General features: G+C 35.9%; 1 protein-coding gene across 5 annotated transcripts in view; it reads left to right on the top strand.

Moving 5' to 3' along the window:
• LOC129938749 (tyrosine-protein phosphatase 99A) overlaps positions 1–14,450 on the top strand; it is a 771,051-nt gene that overhangs the window by 753,101 nt on the left and 3,500 nt on the right. For 4 of the 5 annotated variants that reach the window (XM_056046480.1, XM_056046477.1, XM_056046482.1 and 1 more), the window contains 5 exons: positions 6,436–6,725; positions 6,804–7,144; positions 7,222–7,388; positions 7,450–8,005; positions 8,111–8,379. In XM_056046480.1, the coding sequence (XP_055902455.1) occupies positions 6,436–6,725; positions 6,804–7,144; positions 7,222–7,388; positions 7,450–8,005; positions 8,111–8,379 (1,623 nt within the window). The remainder of the gene's footprint in view (positions 1–6,435; positions 6,726–6,803; positions 7,145–7,221; positions 7,389–7,449; positions 8,006–8,110; positions 8,380–14,450) is intronic. The other variant, XM_056046478.1, reaches the window with a different exon arrangement.

The raw sequence follows: 14,450 nt of genomic DNA, 5'->3' as shown, positions 1-14,450 counted from the left end.
TAGGGATTGAACGCAAGACCTTTGGCATGACAGTCAAACGCACTTTTGTTTTAAATTCATTTTTATTACTTCAATTTTAAAGTTAGACGAAAATTAATACTAAAACTAACTTACTGGTCCCATACGGACACTCTAAGTTAAGTCAAACGCACTAACCATCATGCCACGGATCTACCCTATTGTTGACCAAAAATTTCATATCATATGAACGATTTGTATGATCATTGAACCATACCTCTTATAATGGTTTGAAATGACATGAGATGTGAACAAAATCATCAATAATTTGCCTTTAGCACTGGTTTTGGATTACAAAACAGCTCGGCTGGTAACTTCAGCAAACCAAATAATTAGAATTGTGCTCACTCCAAAAAACGACTGTTCTGCTTTTTTTTCTTAAACTTCAAAACATCGGTGAAGAAGATTTTACATCACAAATACAAATACAAATTCTGGTGAACTTACAACGTTTCACTAACTAAAGAAACGGGTTAAGTGTCATCAAGCTTTTCTGACAGTTAATGCTTCAGATTTTAACACCTTCAAGGACATAGTCGGAGGTTACATACCAAAACTATAAGCCTAATATAACAAGTCACAGCAAGAACACCGAGTCACCTGATGTTTCCATGCCATAAGGCCATAGTTTCTGTTGGTTTATAAATCCTCTTGATCCCCATTTTTGAAAATTTTCCTCAAGAAGAATTGATGATAAGGATCCTGATTTCGGTGGTTAGTTATAAGTTACATTTTCATCGAAAATTCAATTGCAAACTAAGATAATGGAACAATAGTTTTAAAAGTTTTTGTTTGTCATCTAAAAAAAAACTCAAAATGAACCACTGTTAAGACGTAAGTACAGTAAAAAGGATATAGGGAATTGAGTAAAGTACTTCAAGTTGTACACATTCGTTGTTTATCAGCAGAAAACAAGAAAAAGGAGACACCACCACCACTTTTTTCCTCAAGTTTTCTTCTTTTTATCCTTCTTCTTCTTCTTCTTTTTTCTATTTGTTTTGTCTTTATTTTTTAAAGCTTAAAACTGAGATAGTTACCGTTTAAAGATGCAGGGCAACGTTTTCAAAAAACATAAAAAAAATAAACTGCATAACATTCAAAGGGATTACATTTTCATAGGGTATTATTTTATTTATATTATTTGTTGTAAGTTTTGCTCATCGTTTCCTTTCCTAACTGGCAAATGCAATTCGTTGGTTCTGTTTTTGTTGCTGTTTTTATAATGCGCAAGGATATGGAACAAATCGCAAGGCGGTACCCTTTCTCTATGTTTCTTTGATCCTTCCAATTTGACTGAGGGGGTTGATGGTGGGCGCTTCGTGCTGGTGCTTCTGTTTCTGCTGGAGCTGGGCTGTTAGGGTTCTAAGGGCTGTTGCCCCATCCATTTTCTGGATGGAACATTGGGTGCGTGATGTAAGTGAAAACTAAATTTGATTTTGTTTCTCATCACTGGATCCTGCTCCTCCCTCTGTTTGTTTGCTTTTATGCAGCTTTGCTGCGTTCTGCTCCTGACGTGGATTCATGCATTCTCGTTTGTGAGATGCTCGATGCTCCTAGTTTTGTTTTTGTTTTTTTTGTTGCATCTAATTTTGATGAAATTTAAGCGCGTAAGCAGTTTATGAAACATTCAACTGTATGATGGAATTATTTTTAAGTTTATTGCCTCTTAGTTTCTTCAAAAACTAGGTGACAAGGAGATGAAAATTAGGAAGGGGGAATAGGAGCTACTTTCGTTGTTGTGCATAATGCTTTTGTTTGTGAATCAGATCAAAGGGAAGTTAGTTTCCTTTTTTAAGTTACTCAATATTTAGTAATAAGGTCATAAGAGCAAAATTTCATAATGTTGCATCGTTAAGTACGAAAAATATAATGTTGATATGATAAAGGGAAACAAGTTCATATTAAGTGAAGAAAAAAAAAAGATTTCATGTAAAACAAGATAATATAAAGGAAAGGTTCCTTTATCATATTACATTTTAAGAACTACATGAACTACTCTGGGTAATGAGTGAATAACACAACTTATGCACTACCTGCGCTGTATATTTATAGAAATAAAATGGATAATGCAAAAGTCAAGTCGCTCATCCTATGTTAAGAGGATGTATTAATCAATGAGTTTCAATTGTGCTATAAAAATATATATCCATATAATTAAACGATGTTAATAATAAAAAGACGAAATAAGATTCAAAAAAAATAAAAAACAACTTTTTTTTGACTAATTTCAAAATCGGAGTTTAAAATTACGTGTTTTTTGGCAATAGTAGATTTATTACGATTTTACACGAACGACAAATACAATATCCGCAGTAGTATTCCTATTCATACCGATAAAAGTTTAAGAAGAATCTTACTACGGATGGGTTTTTGATATTTATACGAGTCTCGAATGGATCTTATGTGATTTCGTACTCAAATGTGGGTACGATTGATATTGCATTTGTATATCGATGGCTGTGTTCGTTGATTAGTTGTGCAATTAGAATCATGTGTTTTCCATTGCTGAAAAAAATCAATCTGTTACTGTTGATATTATTTAAAGGTGTATAAGCTACGAACAAACCCCCTTCTTGTCAAATTGTTTGGTTAATCTCAATTTCCACATGTTTTCTCACCATTTCTTCATGAAAACTGTCAATTTTATTAGTTGTAGTTTGTTTTCTTTGCTGAAGTTTCTTCTATTTGTGTTTTTTTTTATTATTATAATACTGACAGGTCTTTCAGTTGTACCAATTTCTCAATACAAAAAAAAGGCTACTGCCGATGGGTTTTCTTGGGAATTTTCTACTATACTATATATAGAATGACAAAAAAAACACTTGTAATATGGCTTTCATTCCATCGTTTTTAAGAAAAAAAGGTAACAGACTTTACTACCAAGTGGTCAGACTATTGACCCTTTTGATAGTTCACTTTGGTGTTAAATTTGTTTTGTAATTTACCATTTTTAGTTGTTGGTAAACAGTTTAGACAGTTTTTCTCTCTTACTCCTTCTTTCTCTTTAAAATTTACTTTTACAATAATTACACATAAAATTTAAATTATTGCATGAAATCTGATCAAACTGAAGACGTTTGACAGTGAAACAAAACACTAAACGTGCCAGCTTCTTAAAAAAGATAATATCTAAAAAATCATCCTTTATTAGGCATCTGACAATTGTTGACCAATTTTGTATATATGTATGTATATAATATGATACGATACTGATTTCATTAATTTGACAGGCAAATTGTAAGACTTATAGGGTTTAGCTTTGGAAAACATGAAAATCGTTCACACTAAATACTAACACATTTTCGTTTTGCATTTTAATTTTTCCAAAATGGACTTTCATAGATTTGTAATCAACCTTTTTTTGTGAAAATTAAATGCTTTCTGATGAATTGAAAATATGTATTTTCAAAATATTTTCGTTAAACACGAATTCTTTCAGCAGAGAAACTTTTTGTAGCTCTTATTCAAAACTTTTCGGTCCGCTCTTCCTCGTTACCCCACAGTTTTCTATACTCTTCCATGTTCTCTAAATAAGAATCAAAACAAAAATATAAATAATATTACTTGCCACAGCCAAATTCTAAATTTAATTAATTATTATACTTTTTATTTATATTTAAACTGCAGGTTGTTTTGAACACAAGTTTAAAATGTTAAAGTGAAATATTTGTTCTTACAGCAACCATCATTTTTTTTTTATATTTAATTGAGGGCTGAATGTTTCGAAAGGTTTGTTTGTTTAGTTCATCATTGAATTTTTACTAGTTTTCGGCATATTTCGTATAAAATTCGGTGCTTACGAAAACTTCTAGCTTACGAATAATGTATGAAATAACTTGAGTTTTCGATGCAGGTTTTTGGTCAAAATCCATAATTTCGCTTAAACCGGGTCTTGCGTTTTGTTTAAAAAGACTTTATATGGAGCAAAATCTACCAACAGACCATTTTTCAAACAGAGGTATTTGGCTCTAATAATATGTTTGTAGTTAAATTCCCAGTCAGCCATTTTGACATCTTTTGTCAATAAAATTTATTTGTCATTTGTGTTTTATTTTTGCGGGAAATAAATTACAAATTACTCAACGCAAACTTAACATTCACTCGAAATTACTGTACACACAAAGTTAAAAAACAAATGTTTGACTGACAGCTCTTTTAAAGTTCCAAACTTAATCCATGTGCACACGATACTAATATTCAAACTTAACAATTAAATCAAAACTTAAACAATTATCAACAATGCACTGGCGATTGAGTTATGTGTTTATACGGCTGAAAGATAGCAGATAGATTTTTTACCTAACAGCAAAAAACATTTTATTATATTAAAAATTTACATCAGACATTATTACAAAACTACAATAAAATGTATTGGTAAGCGATTGTGAGGTACAATTTTTAACAAGTACTAACAAGGGACTTGAAACTTAGGCAAGTTTGCCTTCCAATTAAGGCAACTTTATAGGAAACTTGACTGGGAAGTTAGTCAAGACAAATCTCCCAACTATCAAGTGAAGTCAAGTTATGTCACAATGACAATTGATAATGTTTTTTTCATTTAACTGAAAGCTGACATTTTTTACTCTATATTTATTTTCTGCAAAATTCCATTTGATGTTTTATGTACAAATTTTCCTTGTAAAATTGGAAAAAAAGCTAAATATTGTTTTAAAATACAAAATGCAAATCGTGATGGACTTGTTGTTGTTGTTGTTTGTAGACTATAACGTGTTTATTAGTTATTGTACGATTAACTGAACTGAAGTTAGTTAAATTAAAGTTCCAAGTATGAAATTTGTGACACTTTTAAAACTAACTAGATAAGTTTTGCCATTTCAAATTGGCAGGTTGAGACAATATAACTATCTTTATTTGCAGTCACCTTCATTCTTTGAACGTACATTTTGACCAAGGAAACTAGTAACTTTTTCAAGTGCCATGAATTTCAAATTCTGGACTTTACTTCACAAACCTCTACTTTAGATCAGACTACAAAATCTATCAAATACATTATTGTCTACAAATCACTGCTCAGGTAAGCTACAAGTCATCACGTTTTGCATTTTTACTTATTACGAAAAATATCAATCAATAAACCTATATTTGGTTTAAGGTGAGTGCTCCGGCTACCCGAAGTCTCGAAAGCATGGAGACATCGTATGACATTTTATTTGGAGTCAACCGCACTCTTTGAACGTAATTTTAGACTAAGTCAATACCTTAGTTTGTTAGATTTCAATAATTTCGAACTTGTAACTCTTCTTCATTGACCTCTAGCTTTAGTTTACCATGCAAAAACTTCCAAAAACATTATTGTCTACAAAAAAACTATTAAGACATTATAATTTGAGATTTTACTTCAAAAACAAAATTAACCTAATAAACAAAACATTTACTGAAATTGTGCAAAAAATTAAAGAAATAAGTAGACTGATAAAGTTCAGCTTTCAGTGAATATAAAAAGATGATCAATTGCCAATTTGACATATTTAGACTTGACTTTTTAGTTGCGAGATTTTTCTTGAACTTTCCAGTTAAATTTACAAAATTGCCTTAATTGGAAGGCAGTTTTTTGGCAACTGGCTTATCAGATTATAGAAATTCGCCTTATCTAAAGTATCTGATGTTGTTTGAATCTGCCCAGCTTACATTCAAGAAAATGTTTGAGGTTTTGAAAAGGCTTTGAAGCGCCTACAAAGTGAACTTTAGGCATAAACAAGTAAACCAAAACATTAAGTGTATTCGAGAAACACGTTATTTTTGATAATGAAAATCGTCCCAAAGCTTTCAAAACAATTTAAAAAAAAGTATCAAAAAGTTACTCAACTTTATAAGTAGAAATGAAGACATGTATGAAACCCATTATCAATCATAAATAATTTCAATTACAGATATTAAACCTCTAACAAAGCTCCCTTCTTTAATCCCAGTAAAAGAATGAATAAATAAGCAATCTCAAAACGAAACCAGAACATGTTCATTTGCTCCTTGTTCTTACATCTTGCTTCAGCACTAACCTTTAATCTTCCATTAAAATTCTAGCCTCTTACACTCTATTGCTATATTCCCTTACAAACAAAAACAAACGTGTGTCCTTCACTAGAAATTGCTGGACATTTTCTTCTAAAAGCTTTATCCACCTTACGACGCTTTTAAACCAAATGTTTTACTTCACACCATGATTGTGTACATGAGGAAAAAAAATAATCATTTAATACTTTTCTCGATACACGTCTGCCTTTAAACCGCGCCCAATCGTTCCCAATCGTCCTTGTAGTAGTCGCCATCGTCGCCGCCGTCGCAATCGTTGTTGGCAGCATCATCATGGCCATTCTCATAATCGTTCAATTTTATTTCAGTTCATTTCCGTATACGATTTTAATGTTTCTCTCTTCATTTTCTATTTCTTTTCAAAAGCAGGAAATGTTTCCATGCAGCATACTATTACCTAGACGACCCCCCACACCATCCATCGGTGCCCCAGGTTGACTGGGAAGTTCCCGTCGAGATTGGCGGCGAAATACGTGCTGCTGTGCCCGTAAATGAGTTCAGTAAGCATGTAGCTTCGCTGCACGCTGATGGCGACATCGGCTTTAGCCGGGAGTATGAGGCCATTCAAAATGAGTGCATATCCGACGACCTACCCTGCGAGCACTCACAGCATCCGGAGAACAAGCGGAAAAATCGCTATCTCAACATAACTGCATGTAAGTAAAAAAAAAACAAAAAGACCGTTAGAGAAAAGGCAATCCAAATCCAAATCCAACTAATCGATTCCTTTACAGATGACCACAGTCGAGTGCATCTCCACCCAACACCAGGCCAAAAGAAGAACCTCGATTACATTAATGCCAATTTCATTGACGGCTACCAGAAGACCCGTGCCTTTATCGGCACGCAAGGTCCATTGCCGGACACATTTGATTGCTTCTGGCGAATGATTTGGGAGCAACGAGTGGCGATTATTGTGATGATAACGAACCTGGTCGAACGGGGCCGTCGGAAGTGCGACATGTACTGGCCAAAGGACGGCATTGAGACATACGGGGTCATTCAAGTGAAACTGATTGAGGAGGAAGTAATGTCCACGTATACTGTGCGAACGTTACAGATTAAGCACCTCAAGGTGGGTTAGCATTCAACGATACATTGTTGTTTCTTTTTTTGGACTTGTCGTATAATTCTCATGATGTGTTCTTTCAGCTCAAAAAGAAGAAACAGTCGAACTCGGAGAAAATCGTTTACCAGTACCACTACACGAATTGGCCGGATCACGGAACACCTGACCATCCCCTGCCAGTATTAAATTTTGTTAAGAAATCTTCAGCAGCCAATCCACCAGATGCAGGTCCAATAGTTGTCCACTGCAGGTATGTATTTTTTCAACTTTATTCGCACTTGATTGACTTTTTTTGTTTTGTCTCATAACAGCGCTGGAGTTGGACGCACTGGAACATACATCGTTTTAGATGCCATGCTCAAGCAGATCCAGCAGAAGGGAGTCGTCAATGTATTCGGCTTCCTGCGACACATCCGGGTGCAGCGGAATTTCCTCGTTCAAACCGAGGAGCAGTACATTTTCCTGCACGACGCCCTTGTCGAGGCCATAGCCAGCGGGGAGACAAACCTGCGTGCCGATCAAATCGAGGAGCTTAAAAATCTCACCACCTACCTAGAGAATCAGTACAAGAATATTATTCAGTTCCAAACGAAGGATATTCACATCGCGTCGGCGATGAAGCAAGTCAACTCAATCAAGAATCGTGGTGCCATATTCCCGATTGAAAGCAGTCGGGTGCATTTAACGCCGAAGCCGGGCGAAGAGGGAAGCGATTATATAAACGCTTCGTGGCTGCACGGTTTCAGGCGGCTGCGAGACTTTATTGTCACCCAGCATCCAATGTCTCACACCGTCAAGGATTTCTGGCAAATGGTGTGGGATCACAATGCGCAAACAATTGTATTGCTATCATCATTAGATGAGATTGTAAGTTTTTCAAAAGATATCCTTTTGAGTTTTTTTTACTTTTTTTTGTGGTATTAGAATGAAGTTCAATATAAAGATGGTATTTTCTTTGTCTTGCTTTTATAGAACTTTGCGCAATTTTGGCCAGATGACACGACGCCCATCGAAAGCGATTACTATCGCGTAAAATTCTTAAGCAAGACCAACAAAAGCGACTACGTGAGTCGAGATTTTGTCATACAATCAATACAGGACGATTATGAGCTAAGCGTGAAAATGCTGCATTGTCCCAGTTGGCCAGAAATGACCAATCCAAATAGTATTTACGATTTTATTGTGGACGTGCACGAGAGATGCAGCGACTACAGAAATGGACCAATCGTTGTCGTGGATAGGTAAGTGTTATTATTTTTGCTATTTCATATTTTGTTGTGTGTTTTATTTGCTTCCAAAAATGTGTTCAAGGATATCAAACAAATCCTTTAAATTAGATAGTTATATGAAGATAAATTCGTTCATAAAAGAAACATTTGTTATTAATTTCGTTATAAAAGATGATCAAGAAATTTCATTTTTCTTTTATCACTTTTTGTCTGTCCTGCAAGGAAAATAAAACTTTTTTAAAGGATTAAGTTCTTAATAAAATAAAAAAATAAGGCGGCGCAACAGGCCGTTGAGAACTAGGACCTTTTGACTTGAAACCTTCCACCATTCCTGTATGTAATGTTGTCATAGAAGAAGGTTACCTATTTGTATGCCGAATCCGTAAGGATCAACCAATGACCAATGAACATACATACATACACATATTAGTATCTTCTATTAATTCCGCTCTTTTTTTCTGACGCTCTGCTCAAAGCTTTCTTTAGAAATAAGTTTTCAATATTATTCAAGTTGTTAAGTGAATTATATAATCTTTATCTGTATTGGTTTTTGCTATTCTTTTATTTGCAATGGCTGAAAATTTTATGGTAGATTATTGTAATATTCGTGGGCTTAGATCGAATTTTCTTTCCGTGTACTCCCATACTGCTTTAAACAGGCCAGCTGTATTGGCACTAAGTGTAACCCAATTGGGTGAGGAATCCGATTCCACTGAATTCTTTATTCAAGGGTATAACTTGGTGCCATTATTCTTTTCCCACCATGGCCATTGTCTCGCCATATACAGTACCGAGCAAAAAAAATGCAACCGAAAAAGTATGGTACAATCTTTAGCAAGAACTAAGTTATTTTAAATTATAATACTTTGAAATTTAGAATAAAATGTTCAAATTAATTTTTTTCTTTTAACAGATTTGAATTTTACCCAATCTTACTCCATGAAAATAGTTATTGTAAAAAATGTTCCTAAACTTGGATCTTAAGCCAAGCAAAAAAAATGCAAATTCGTGGAAATTTTTAAAAATAACGTATTTATTCATCTTATTTGAAGGAATTTTGTACTTAAATATTTTAATATTTTGTTGCGAAACCTTTATTGGCAATAACGGCGCGTAACCTTTTAGGCATTGAGTCAATCAACGACACCAAAAAGCTCGCAGGTATTTGTTCCCATTCAGTCCTTATTTGTTCCATCAACTCGGTACAATTTGAATGATTTCGCTTTCTTATCTCCCGATCTACATGATCCCATAAATTCTCTATGGGATTGAGGTCGGGAGATTGTGCTGGCCAGTTCAAAACATGAACCCTCTTCTCTTCTAAGAAGTTTCTTACCAAACGGCTGGTGTGTTTTGGGTCGTTGTCGTGTTGAAATAAGCTGTTTTCAGGCATATTCGTCCGCAAATGTGGAAGCATATGGTCTTCCAAAATGCCCTTATACATTTGCGCATTCATCCGGCCCCTTACTTGACAAATCGGACCCACGCCTTGACGAGAAAATGAGCCTTTGAAAAAGCCCAACTACAAATTTGATTTCATAAATATTTAAAATTGCTTACCCCACACTATTACTGACCCTCCCCCATGTTTAATTGTCGGAACTTGATATCTAGGGCTGTACCTTTGTCCCGGGGGCCTTCGCACGTACCTATTGCCATCTGACGAGAACAAGTTGAACTTGCTCTCATCACTCCATAAAACTCTTGTCCATTGCTCACTTGTCCAATGCATATGGCGCTTTGCAAAATCTAGCCGTTTCTTCCTATTGATGGAACTGATGCATGGTTTTCTAGCTGGTCGTCTTGCATACAGTTTTGACTCCACTAATCGTCGCCTAACTGTGTGTACCCCTACGTTGACATCAAAATGTTCATTCATGTCCTGAGTAACTTCCACTGCAGTTTTAAAGGGATTGACTTTAACCTGCCTTATGATCTCACGATCTAATCTGGAAGTTGTTTTGCGTGGACGGCCACTTCCCATTTCCCACTTTGCGATTGATGTCCCCTTGTTCCCGATATCGGGATATAATACGCGATATTGTTGATGTTGCAACACAAAACTCCAAAGCGATATCCTGCATCAATCTTCCGTTGTTAGCAGCGTTAATTATTGCTTTTTTGCATCCAATCGATAGTTGCTTCTATTAATTGCATATTCTAATTAATTGAAACCAAAGAATACATTTTATGTACCTACCTTCCTAGTCATATTTGCCATTTGCATTTTTTTTGCTCTCAGTAAAATTATGTTTTTCTAACTAAATGTAAATTTGCAAACACTAGAGAGAGACCAATTACATATTGCTATTATAAACAGAATGCCTACACAATGAGTACACATATCCAAAAGGGAACAACTTAATTTTACCGTTACGAAAGATAAAGCAATAATAATTGATTTTGGTGTGACTGTTTGCATTTTTTTTGCTCGCTACTGTACATTAGGAATGATGTTGTTTATCAGTTTTTGCCACAATATGGTCTCTGCACCATTTCTTTTTTCAATTTTATGTGGTTTAAATTTTCCGTGAATAAGCAAATCAATCACTATTGCTTCCTTTATCGAATCCCCAATCTAGACAGAGTGTCAACTTCTCGTGAATTTGTTGCTCTGATTCCATCCAAAGAATTGTTTCGTCCTATCCTCGCACTGAAATCGTTGTTACGGGCGATTTCAATGTACGCAATTCTTCATGACTTCAACATTCGGGCCAAACAACACTAGAAGGAGTGTGTGCTAAGATCTTCGCTGGGTTAAACCTGACCATTGTGTCATATCAGCCAATTTCTCGTGTAAGAACTATCCAGGTAAAGAAAGAGTTCCTAAGAGAACCGTTGAGCAAAAATTACGACAAAAAATACTGCAGTGTCCCAAAGGCAGCACAAATGTTTGGTTATTTGTAAAAAATGTTAGGAATTCTTCCTCTTCCTCTGTTCCTACGCTCGTTGTAAATGACACTCCATTTGTTAGATCTTTAGAGAAAGCTAATCTCTTTGCTAGGCAGTTCGCCGCCAATTCAACGCTGCCAATGAGTGTTATAAATCCGCCCGTACTTGCACGAGTTAGTGATTCTATGGGGCAAATCTTTTTTCGCACTCGTACTGTAGCGAGAGTCCTAAAAGATCTTAATATACAACAATCCGCTGGTCCAGATGGTACCCCGCTGCGTAAGCTTTTTCATCTGTCCTACTCCTTAGGTCTTGTTCCAAGCGGATGGAAAATCGCACTTGTCCAGCCTATTCCCAAAAAGGCGAATCTTTCTCATCGTCTAATTACCGACGATTGCACTTACGTCCCTTCTTTCCAAGGTCATGGAAACGCTGATTAATTATCAGCTCAAAAAATATCTCAAAGATCCAAAAATTCTTAGTGACCCACAATACGGCTTTCGTAGCAATAGTTCCATTGGTGATCTCATGCTTCATCTCACCGAACAGTGGAACAAATCTTTACAAAGTTTTGGAGAAAGTAAGATTATTGCACTTGATATTTTAAAAGCATTTGATATGTTTTGGCATCCTTCATTGGATTAATAATTACCTTTTCAATCATTCAATACAAGTTGTATTGGAACAGGGTTATGTTCTATCTCCAACAATCTTTCTTATTTTTATTAATGATCTCCTGTCTGCAACTACTAATCCAATTGTTTCGCTGACGATAGTACTCTTAGCTTTTTATGTATCTTTTTAGACTCACGTCAATCTTTTTGGGATGTGGAACTGTAACGGCAAAATATGATAAGCTCATTAAATTCCGACCTAATTAGCATTGTACAATGGGGAATAAGGAACCGCGTGGAAATTAATGCTTCGAAAACCGAATATTGTCTCGTATCGTTAAAGCAAATATACCCCCCTTGCCATTATCCATAAATGGCACCTGCAAGGAGAAGACTGAACATCTCGATATTCTCGGTATGTGTATCACCAACCACCTTTTGTGCAACGATCACATACGCGATGTCCCCATAAATGTTGCGAGATGTTTGGGTTTTCTAAGGCGATGCAAGAAGTTTTTCTCCCCCTTTGATCTGGCTGTTATCTTTAAGACTTATATACGTCCAAAGCTTGAGTATAACTCCCATATCTAAGGTAGTGCTCCTGCAACTTAGTTAAGTGTCTTGGACAGTACTGAACGTAGACCATTTAGATTGATTGGTGATATTACCATCACAAAATTATTTACGTCGCTTAAACATCGTCGAAATGTTTCTTGTCTCACCGTCTTTTACCGTTATTTTATTAGTTTGTGCTCTAGAGAAATAGCCAGTTGCATTCCTCCCCTTAAACAGTTCAACCGTAATACTCGCGCTTTTAGGAATGCTCATCAATATACCCTCGAGCCCAACTTCGGTCGTGCTGTCAAGTACAGAGATTCGTTCTTTAGCCGTACTATGCGAATGTGGAATGCCTTGCCACACTCTGTCTTTCCCAACCATTGCAATATTCAGGAATTCAAAACCAATGTGCACTGACACCTCCTTTCAACCCCTCTATCCCATTCCTAGTGCTCACACTGTGTCTACATAATAAGGGTAGTATTATCCCTTTGTGTGTGCGCTTATTATAAAAAAAAAAATATTTTTTTGCGGAAAATTATGATACACTCCTTCTGTCAATATTTCGAGCGGAAAACAGCTGTCAGAGTCTTAACTACTTATAAGGTAAAAAGAAGCTACAAGGTGGCTCACTAAGTAAACAGAATACGATAGGTAAACATTTCTTTTCTATTTTAAGGCCTTAGAGGTACGAAAAATTTTATAAAATGGATTTCCTCTAATCATGAAAACCGTTACATCGTTAATTTCAGATCTGTCACCTCATACCATCTCCCATCTACCTATGATGTTCTCCAACGCAGCAACCTAGACCCTCTTTTGTTTATTCTTACAATCAACGATCTGGAATGCGTCATAAAGCATTCTTCTTTCACACTATATTCTGATAATACAAAATTTGTCAAATCCATTTCATCAACACATGACTCTTTCCTTATTCAACATGATCTTTATTGTTGTTCAGCTTGGTGTCTTACAAAATTATTGCAACTGAACTTTGGCATTTTATGTGACCAAGTGATTTAATTTCCTCTCCAATATAGACAATATCATTCCCAAAGCCAATCACACTGTCTTGGTTTAATTAAACGTTGATCCAGAGAATTTTCTGAGCCGTTTGTAACACGGTCCTTATATAAAACCTTTGTTCGCCCACTCCTTAAATACGCGTCTCAAATTTGATCCCCTTTTCCAAGTATTCATATTTAAAGAATCGAGAACATCCAACGTCGTTTTCTTCGTTTTGCTCTTCGTGGTTTACCTTGGAGCAATCCTCTTATTCTTCCTTCCTATGTTGACCGCCTAATACTTCTCAGCTTGAACTAGTTAGAAGAACGTAGGCAAATTTCATCTCTTCTTCCCTTTATTCACCGACGGCGATGCGCTACAGCGCATTGTGCTCCTGTGCCTCAAGTAATAACTTTCGCCAGCTTACCCGATCTCTAGCTTTCTGTCTCCAGTTTCGAATACCAAGTTGACGTGAGTTATGATTAAAACAAACACTCTTCGTTCATGTCAAAACAATGACTGAATCTTTATTCTCTATTCTTATGTTTCTAACTTAATAATAACTTATACATATAAAAATACTTAAAATCTAGATGACGGCATGGAGAATCTGATGCCGTCGTTATTATGTACATCGGTGTTGTTTACATTCATAACACGTGCGTGCGTCGGCCTCAACTTGATCACTCCACCGGAGATGAGGCCTGCCTCCTCTTCTTGTTCCCTCAGGCTTCTCGTTGAATACCGACTGAATACGGACTGGAGCTTCGATGTACATTCGCTCGACATGCACTAACCATGCGTTGAACCCGATTAAATATTCTCCGCCAGATCTTACTTTGCCTGTCGACACAAACCGGACCATAGATCGTACGCAGAACCTTCCTCTCGAAAATACCAAGAGATCCCTCATCCGCCTGGGAGAGGGTCCATGCTTCTGTACCATACAGCAAGACTGGGATGATTAAAGTTTTGTACAGTGTCTCTTGGGTGCTTCGCGATAGGGCCTTA

Source organism: Eupeodes corollae, chromosome 1 (genome assembly GCF_945859685.1).
Source record: "Eupeodes corollae chromosome 1, idEupCoro1.1, whole genome shotgun sequence".
Taxonomy (NCBI): Eukaryota; Metazoa; Arthropoda; class Insecta; order Diptera; family Syrphidae; genus Eupeodes; species Eupeodes corollae.
This window is presented reverse-complemented; position numbering and strand designations above follow the sequence as displayed.